The sequence below is a fragment of the Myotis davidii genome, unplaced genomic scaffold, assembly GCF_000327345.1.
Source record: "Myotis davidii unplaced genomic scaffold, ASM32734v1 scaffold53, whole genome shotgun sequence".
NCBI lineage: Eukaryota > Metazoa > Chordata > Mammalia > Chiroptera > Vespertilionidae > Myotis > Myotis davidii.
Window position 1 is genome coordinate 284,347 of NW_006286140.1, and position 9,841 is coordinate 294,187.

General features: G+C 44.0%; 2 protein-coding genes across 2 annotated transcripts in view; one reads left to right on the forward strand and one right to left on the reverse strand.

Moving 5' to 3' along the window:
• Positions 1–5,636: 5,636 nt before the first annotated feature.
• LOC102772170 (cytoskeleton-associated protein 2-like) lies at positions 5,637–7,636 on the reverse strand. The gene is given in 2 exon segments (XM_015559736.1): positions 5,637–7,548; positions 7,551–7,636. Coding segments are annotated over 2 exon segments (1,968 nt in total). The 5' UTR covers positions 7,621–7,636; the 3' UTR covers positions 5,637–5,650.
• An 884-nt stretch (positions 7,637–8,520) lies between these two features.
• The window catches only part of DCDC2 (doublecortin domain containing 2), a 246,346-nt gene continuing 245,025 nt past the window's right edge, over positions 8,521–9,841 (forward strand). Inside the window, exon 1 of the mRNA XM_006757281.2 lies at positions 8,521–8,610. Coding sequence (XP_006757344.1) covers positions 8,521–8,610 — 90 coding nt within the window. The remainder of the gene's footprint in view (positions 8,611–9,841) is intronic.

Sequence of the window (9,841 nt, forward strand, 5' to 3'; positions counted from 1 at the left end):
TTGGTCTTCCTGGCCACTTAAAGAAACGTCACAGCTGCATAGTGGCCTATAAACTTCAAGACTCATTCCCGATACTCTACCACCCTTCCTGCTTAAAACAAACCATAAGAGCAAAGGCCATTCAGATCTTCTAGCAATGCTTTATTTGTGTACAAATTGCAAAACAACCACTGTTTAACCAGAGTTTCAGACAGGTCTCAACTCTTCTTGGTTTGTGCCTCTCAAGGTCACTTATAAGCAAATTATTGAGACTCCAATATATTTTTCCATAGAAACAATGTTACAGACTGTATGAGGACTCAGGTCAAGCTGCAAGTGCTATGGTAACCATAGTACTAAGAGCACTATTTCAATAACTCCCAATCACTTTATATGATACTAAAGGCCCAGTGCACAAATTCATACATGGGTGGAGTCCCTAGGCCTGGCTGGTGATTGGGGCCGATTTGGGACATCTCGCTTAGTCCTAATTGGGGCCAACTGTGGGAGGTTGGCTGTGGGAGTGCACTGACCACCAGGGGGGCAGCTCCTGCATTGAGCATCTGCCCCCTAGTGGTCAGTGCATGTCATAGCGACCAGTTGATAGGTTGTTTGGTCATTCGGTCACTTAGGCTTCTATATATATAGATTACTTCTATAAGAAAATGCATTTCAGGCTCCAATGCAGGGTTCTGGGAACCCATTTCCTAGCCCCCACATTAATCATGGCAGCATGAATTACCTATTTTGATCCATCATCCATTTATTCCTACAAATATTCATTGAACATTTATTTTGTACCAGTCACTGCTCTAGGTACTAGAAATACAGCAATTAACAAAATCCACTCCCTAGATATTCTAAAATGAGGACACAGATCAGCATGATGGAGAAAGGACCACCCACTGTTTCTTCCCAAATGACTGGTATGCTCCAAAGGTAAGTTTCCGCTTATACCTTGAATGCAGAAATGTGGACTCCCAAAATGTCAGTTTTCTAACTTAGACAATGTTTTTGTTCCAGTCTTCATTTTGCATCCCTTTTGTTTTCACAATTGGCTGTTGATCCTCAAATGGACTAGAAAGAAATCATCAAGATATGAGATAGTCCCCTTCCTTCCAGGTGGCAGAGAAGATCCCGGGAGGCACCTTGAGTCTAGTGAAGTCTGACGAGCTTGGGAGCTTCAGGTTCCTTGGGAATCGTGAAAGGGCCTGGGGGGCAGGGAGTGATGTCAGTGCTCCTCAGGCCAGGGGCCCCACCAGACCAGTGGAATCCCAGCCAATCCTGCTGGTAAGAGAGAAGGTACATCCTTCTGCCTCCCGGCCGCTCTGGGAGAACCTTCCGGGTCAGTTCACCTGGACTCTGTTTGCCTCTCTAACATTTGCTTACTTCCTCATCTAACTGAGCAACTTGCTCCAAGACTAACTGCTGACTAGAGTTTACATTGTTCCTAGCTCAAAAGTGTTTCTAAGTCTAAAAAAACCCTGATAATTCTCAAATGCTTATTGCTGCTTATAAAGTGATCCTATAGGTTTATTTCTGCCAGCCGTGTTTAATGTCTTTTGGGGATTGATTTAAAAACAAAGTCCTTTTCCTCACACAGGGAACAACAAACTCCAAAAATAATAAATCTTCAAGACATTTTATAGCCCCTCTTTTTCCTTTTTAATAGGCATATTTGTATGCATTAAAACTTGCATTAAGATTTGTTTTGGTGGGGAGGGTGTATTTGCCAAATGTCCACAATAATAGCCAGCGATGTACCAGTGACATCATCAGATCACGAGCTTCCTTAGGCTAGGGAGTGTGCTTAGTCCTGTTGAAGACTCTGTGATGTTAAACAAAAACCAGCAATAAAATAAAATCTCCCATTCGTGCAGATATTGCTCAAACACTGGCCCAGGTTTCACTATCAGTGTCACATTCTTTTTATTGACCAAATACCAGAAAAAACAAAGCTATCTTCTAAAGACACCAACAAAATGTTTCTGGAATATGTCTGTTGAAGATTATGGGAGGGAAATTCTAGTTATATCTGGCGAAAATAAATTCCATCTACAAGTGTGTGGAAGATTAAAAAAAAAAAATTTCTTCTCCGTAAGTTTCACTCCCACAGAGAGTGACTTCTCAAAGGTCACTACAGTCCAGAGGCTCAGTGTTGGTAAACAGCAGCCTTTGTCCTCCCTGGAGCCGGGGCAGCTGTGTTCCAGACCCCAGTGCCAGAAACTTGAGCCCCGCATCAGCCTGTCACATCAGAGCCGGTCGGTCATCCTCACGGCTGTGGGCCCTGGTGCCCAACATCAGGACTGCGGGTGAGGGAGCTGGGCCTCCTCGCCTGCCTTTTCACCTTCCCATGGGGATGGAATGTGAAGGTGGGGACAGAAGAGAGGAGACATCAACAAGTGTTTGCCTGTCTCCGTCAGGAATGTGAACACGGAGGACAGAAGCCCAGGGTCAGTCAGGAGAGGGCAGCTCAAGGGCCTTCATCCCAGGAGCCCTCCTGCAGACACTTCTGGATTGGCGGGCTTACAGTCAGTGTGACTGCAGGCTCTGCCCCTTCCTAGCTGTGTGACAGCGCATGAGGTCAGTGGGGAATTCTAGCGTTTGTGTGAAGTGATGTGCGCTAGACCCTCAAAGCAAGCTTGTTCTTCAGTTCGAGAAAGAATGACATCATCGCCCCATTCCTTGCAAACAGAATGCAAGTCATGGGGGAGCCTTGCTGAGTTTCCCCACGTTCCCAGCGCATTTCCTGCAAGTCAGCTTAGCAACCCCAAGCAAATACAAAGTTAGGCAATACTTTTCTTAAGTACTACGTATGTAAAGAACACCGTGCTCTGGGTACACAGCCTCTAAGGGTGGGAAAAGAATGCAATAAAATACCCAGGGCTGGAGGTCAGCATGGAGGCAGCTGAGCATGGGCCTGGGTGTCAGAAAAATCCTGGGCATATCCCCTCCACTTAATACTGCATGATCTCAGGCATGCCAGTCAACGCCTCTGGGCCTGTGTGCTCACCTGGTCAATGCAGGGGGTGGGCTAAATCATCTCAGGGATCCCTTCCAGCCTGTGCTTCCAGTGCAGGAGGAGAAAGGAGACATGCGAAGATATGAGATAAACAACAGTGACCTCTCACTGCATCCTAAATCCCGAGAAGACTAGATTAGAGAAAAGGGGTCATCCACTGGGTAGGAAGTATAAGTGCCCACTTTTCCAAGTTAGTTGATCTAAATGTTTTCAGTCATTGAACTAACTGCTTTCCTTAGCTGATCGAGAACATTTGTTCGCTGGGGCAGAGACCTGAGCTGCTGATGAGGGCTGGACACGGGAACTGGGAAGTCTCAGGAGCCTTAATAACAAACGGGCCACACATCAGTTTATTGTGACGAAGATTAAAAGACGGCAAGCCTGAGTGAGGCTGAGAGAGAAAGGAGGCTTTATCTCCCAGGGGGGAGCAAATAATCTCACGGAAACAGGGCCTTATTATTTTTATTCACCTGGGAATAAAAGCCAACCCTTCCATCACTTTAGGAGACAAACCAGTGTCAACATAGCCAACCAGCCTGGAGGGAAAACAACACAGCCTGTGAGCTGGGGAAACAGGCTGAATGGAGGGCATGCCTCTCCCAGGCCTGCTGCCCAGTGGTCCACCCTGAAGTAACCAGCCCAGACTGGCTGCGGCCGCTTTCTTCCACAAGCCAGCTGGGGGCAAGTGTGCAGCCTATGGGGCTTTTCCATAGAGGTCGGTGTTCAGCTTCCTTTGATTCTGAGATTCTGGGAATCCCCAAGGTTCTGTCCACCCAACTCTCCCTGGACACCCCACTCCAGTTTCCACCTCTGTTGGCAAGGCTTTGCAAGAGGTCTTTCCTTTTCAAAAAAACAAACAAACTGGAAAGACCCTGAAATGAATCACAAATATAGAGACACAGCGCTCTCTTGGGATCCCTGTTATAGGAAACAGCTGGGAACGGGACGCCTTCTCCTCCCACACTGGGGTCAGCTGGCCAGGAGTGCGGTTCTCGGAAGCATCCTAGGTGACTGCCTCGTAGACACTCCAAGGTGAGAAAGCCCATTGTCACCTGGAACAAACACCTCCAAGCACCGAGGCTGTGATTGGGAATAAACAGTGGCCTTTCAATCGTACACACCCTAAGAAAACATGCAGAGATGGATTCCACACTCGCAGGAAGTTCTCACGCCTCAGTGGCTTTCACACCCTGTGCTCTGTACCTGGAACACCTTCTTTCACTGGCTAATTTGCACTTGTCTTTCAAGACTCACTGGAGATCAGATGGCCTCTCCCTGAGCTCCTGGCCTGCCTCCCATGGCACACACACCATGTCCTTGTGACCATTGTGTGCCAGGTTTGCATTCAGAACAGCCTGTGAGTGGGGCCCAAGTGCGTGGCTCAGTGTGTGGCAAGGAAAGAGTTCAAGGTTTCAGACAAATGATTGATCACCAAATGATGACCCTCAAAGGGCTTTTACTCCAGCAGTCCCCTGAGAGACTTCATTTCATTTTCCTTTCATTTTATTGGGTCTTGTCAATAACATCCTCCTTCCAATTAATTTATGGGTGAGGAAAGAAAAATTGGCTGTGGCTCCCAAGTACACAGCAGCCTGGAACTTGTATGGAAACATCAACATTTCCCAAGCAACAGCATTCCCCAACTTAAGAGGCAACTGATCTTGGAGAAAGGACACATTGTTATCTCCATTTAATTGGTTAGCGACTGAGGCAGAGACATTCCATGGTCAAGAGTCACAACTGTGCAGAATTGCTATGGGAAGGCCAGTTTTTCATTCATTGATTTAGCACTTATTTGTCAAGGCTGTCCATTGTGCCAGGCACTTTGCTTGGCAAGCGAGGTGTTGAGTAAAACAGATGTGGGCTCTGACTTTATGAAGTGGGGGTGGAAGGACTGACAATAAACAATTAACAAGCAAGCACATAATTGGAGGCTGTAATGAATGCTATAAAGGAAAAGTACAGGAAACCAGGAGAGATTATAAGTGTGGAGGGACCTGATCGGCTGGCATTCATTAAGAACTTACTGTGTAATTGGGATTCTGCTATGCTTATTTGACCACAGCCCTTGAGAACCAAGTCAGGGTGGACTCAAGATTCACCCATAAGGAGGCCTGTGGCTTTTCTGTAGCCCTCATTGCTTCATCTGCCAAAAGCAGACAACGTCCTTATTTGCTTCATATCTGAACAGGAAAATCAATATTCAAGCACTTTGTTTTTTATTTTTTTATGTAGATATGTTAATTTATTGTTTACATATTAGGCAGTTTAAAAAAGAATAAAAATCCTGCTCTCTAGAACATGAGAAGACAATGGAAGGTACTGTTATACAAATGGAAAACATGAACATAGTCCCCTTTGCCCCCCCCCTTTGCCCACCCTTGCCTCCCTTTGCCCCATGTTTCAGGGGACATTATTTAACAGTTAAACTTGTTTTGTAATATAAAAACTTAACTAGTAGTTATTTTAGAAATACCATTGAAAATAGAATGACATTTATTAATTATATTAAAAGAACATAGATGTGAATATTATAAAGGAGTTTACTGCCATGAATATTTAGGTAACATGGCCAACTCCTGAACTAATACATATGAACCCACAACAAACACCCCAGGAATAATAAAATCCTTAGTTCTTATCATAGCTTCATTTGTCTTCTGTTGTTTCAGTCTCCAAATACATCCGGCACAGTGCTGCATTAGGGCGGCATATAAAAGCATCAGTTTCATCCCCCAACTCTGTTAACTGTTCCAATGAAGATACACAAGGATAATGGTCTTTTAACATATCAGGCAATTCAGAAGTCTTGTTTTGAAGTCGCTGAGAACGTCTAACCGGTGTTAGAAATTTGAGCTTTTTAGATGTAGAGTTTATTTCGTCAAACTGCATCTTCTTTTTTACACTTTGAAAGTATGGTGTAGTAGACACAATATATTTAATTAAGCAATCCTCCCTAGTTTCTTTGTTGGGGGTTTTAACATCATTGGTTGGATCTTTTGTTTTGTGTACCCGCTCTTTTTTACAATCTTGAAATACCACATTTCTATGATGTTTATTTTTCATTTCAGGTTTTCCTGACTCTAGATTAACACCAATATCTTCAATGTTGACTTCTTGGATTTCTTCCTTGGTTGCACAAGCCTCCTCAGGATTTTCTCCAAATTTAACTTTTTCTTGACTCTTCATTGTTAGAATATCTGCAATTGCATGTCGCATTTCTTCAATAGACTGAGCTCCTGCCAGAATGGCCTTCTCAAAGATTGAGATAATATTTTCAATAGAACTTGTGAGTGGTTCCACACGTGCAAGGCATATTCAATACTTAACAAGTTTTTTAGCATCTGGAATACTTTTACTCAGGTCATTCAGTGTGTTTAATTCTTCTTCTTTGGGGCATCCCTCATTAATCAGGTTTAGGCATTCAGAAAATGTCTTGTTTACTTTTTCAGTAAATAATCTTTATTCATCTTCCACCATGGTAGTCCAAAATGACCCAACTGGTTTTTCATTCTGTCCTTCGGGTTCAGGTTGGGTTATTACTGAGTTAGGAGGCCTTTTCAACATTTTTCCTTTGCTAGCTCTCCACTCACTCAGAAGAGCTTTTCTTTCTTCTACGGTTTCTTTGGGCTGAGCTCTTTTATTGTTGACAGTTGCTTTTGCTATAATATGCCTGCACTGGTCAATGGTTTTTGACTTTTCTATCTGTTTGATATTAGAAGATGAAGCAGGCCTGGCTATCATTTCAGATGTGATGCTTCTTGATACCGTCTTATTTCTTTTTACTTCCTGAGAAGAAATGGTTTTGACACTAGATAAAACTGTATTTAATTGTAGCAATTCTTTCTCATGAGACCCTTTCCGAACTGTAACATTGGCAATGCCTTGTTTCAGGGAGTCCTGGGTATTATGAGTAACACTGTGGTGACTTGTAATAGGAGGACATAAAACATGTTTCTTCTGCGATGTAGCCCTCACAAATTTAGTCGTTGTCATCATATTTGAGGCTCTGTGACTTTTTGCTATTACACTGCTGGTGTTTATAGGCTGAGGTTTTGTGGCCTTAGAGACAGGAGCTGAAAGTTTCTTTGTTCTTGCAGAATGCTCATCTTTGGCTCGTACAGGGTTTCTAAATGAATGAGCCTTAGATTGAACAATTCGGCCACGATTAGATCCAAGCACAGGTTTCTTGAGCATGTTAGCATCTTGCTTTGGTTTTTCTGTAGTCACTTGTATCTTTTTACTATTGTTTTTAATGTGAAATGCTTGGCTTAATGTCATACGTTGACCTTGGTGATCATTTGTAATTGGTAACAACTGCAGAGTTTGATTATTATTCTCCAAGTTATATGTATCAGTGGCTATAGTTGAATTGATTAATTCATTAGAAGGTCTTAACGGAACACAATCTTTTCCCATTGTTACATTATTTTTGCTCCTTGTAGGTCTATGGACATTTTCTTTATCAGCCATTTTTGTCTTAAGTTTCAGAACTTTTGTCTCTTCTTGGACCAGACCCTCAGATGTCATCATTCCCTTGTTTCTACTGCTCTGAAGGCGAACTGGGTCCTCTGACTCGGGGGAAGCTGCAGGTCGCCTGGAACCACTGGGGAGCTCATCGCAGGGCAAAGCAGGAGGACGTGTCAAGCACTTTGTCTTTTAAAAATACCAGGTAAAATTCGTACTGAATGCGAACTTTTATGGAAATGAGCAGTTATGTCAAATTTATTCTCAACAAACAGAACTCATTTCCTCATTCATCCCAGCTCTATATTTTTATAATTTTTCTCCCATTTTTAAAGGTGAAACCACGTGGACTAAGATACATGCTTTCTTTTGGAATGCAGCACAGGAAGGTCACCTTTCCTCGCCTCCCCTGCCTCCCCTGAGGTCTGAGAGACAGAGCTTCCGGGTGAGAGCAGCTGAGGGAGCCACTGGCCTCGTGTTTATTGTGTGCTTCTTCTCCTCACAGGTTACCGCATTGGGAGACAGCATGAGAAACGGGAATGAGATAGAAGCCAGGGGTTCTCTGGAGGGAGATGCAGAAGAGGGCCCCTGCTCCAGCCCCTTCTCCACCTTTCGCCCTGCCCGAGGGCAGCTCCAGGCCCCCACCTGCAACATTGCTCTGATGCACTCAACTTCAGGTGAGTCAGGAAAGGAGGGAAAATTGCCCTGTCATCATGCCCATGGGACAAAAATGTGGCTGGGAATGAGATCTTGATGACAGGACGGAGCAGGCTGATCTCTGTGGTCAGTCTCCTAGGAGACTCAGTGCCCCGAGGGGCAGGGCTATCTGGTGCAGGGGTGCAGTTCCAGGGTAGTGAGCTGCAGGACACCAGCGGGCTGTCCTAGGGCTGCTGTGTGACAGTAAAGTGGAGCTTGCTCAAGCCCTGCCTCTCTGCACAGGTCTGACCTTTCTCCTTCCTGCCTGGGGCAGCTGGAACTCAACATCAGCCCCCGGTCCAGGTGCAAAAGGCTGCAGGGGCTTCCTAGGGAGAAGCTGCACAGGCAAGGAGAGCATGACGGAGAGCGGGGAGAGCTTGGGCCTTCTGGCTCACAAGGCCCTTCCATACCTGAAGCCACATTTGATCTGTATCACCTTCAGGCAGGTAAGTCACCTGAGGCTCAGAGGGTTGGCTGATGCTGCATGGCTAGGTGGTGAAACTCAGCCAGTTGGGCATGTTTGCTGTTAACTGCTGCCTCCCCGTGGCAGGGCCTCTTACTAAAAAGAAGGGAGGAAATGATTTCCAGAGAGAGCACCTTCCTTAGCCATATGCCTGCCCTCTCTGTCTCCCCTCCAAACAGGAGAAACTAGTTCATCCAAGCCCCAAATCGTGACAAGTCCACCTCTCATCATATTTGTGATTTTAAAGGAGAAATACTTTAACATAAAGGCAGTTTCCATATTAGAACAACAGGTAAGAGACCAACGACTTCTCCACCAAACAGCCGCTCCTCCCATAGGCCAGGCCACATCTCCTGAATGTGTCTCTGATGCTCAGGCCAGTGCCTGGCACACGGCAGCTTTTCCATAAGGTGTTTGTCAATGGATGAATGAATGAGTGGATGGATGCATGGGCCAACCCCAAACCTCCCAGTGAAGGAACCATTCATTCATTTATTCAGATTATATTCACTAAGAACCAAGCCTGCACCAGACAATAAGCCGGGCACTTATTGCCGTGGACTAGATGGACCCTGTGCCTTGGCCTTTCAGAGCTTACAGTCTAACAAGGAAGGTGGTCATTACACAAAAAGTCACTGATTATTTAGTGAAGGTTGAGGCTGTGTGTGCGCTATTAAGGCCAATGGCCACAGCAATAGGTTCTGACCATTTAGGTGTCCAGCTATTAATCTCTAATCTAATTTTGCAATTTGGCCATTTTACTTACAAAAGTCTAATTTTTAAATCCAATTTGGTGTGGTTTTAAAGATTACCTAAACTCAACCTATATGTTATAATTTTTTTAAAGTCAAAGGAATTATATTTAAGGTCCACAAAGGAAAGCCAAGGCACACATATTAAAGTTCTAGGGAATCAGGCTTAAGTTCCACCAAACTAAAGAGTTTCCACCAACTCTCCAAAGATCATGATTTTAAAGTTCAAAATTGCTTCTATAGTGATATTATAATTATATAAAAATTACATGCATAAAAACAAATTATAAAAATACTAGTAGCCCAGTGCATGAAATTCATGCATATTAAAAGAGAATTAATTAGTGGAAATATTTTAATATTGCTATTTGCCCTTTCTCTATAATAGAAGTGTCAGAGATGAAAGGAAATTAGTAAAATGTATATGAAAATAATATATAAATTTATTAATAAATAAACAGT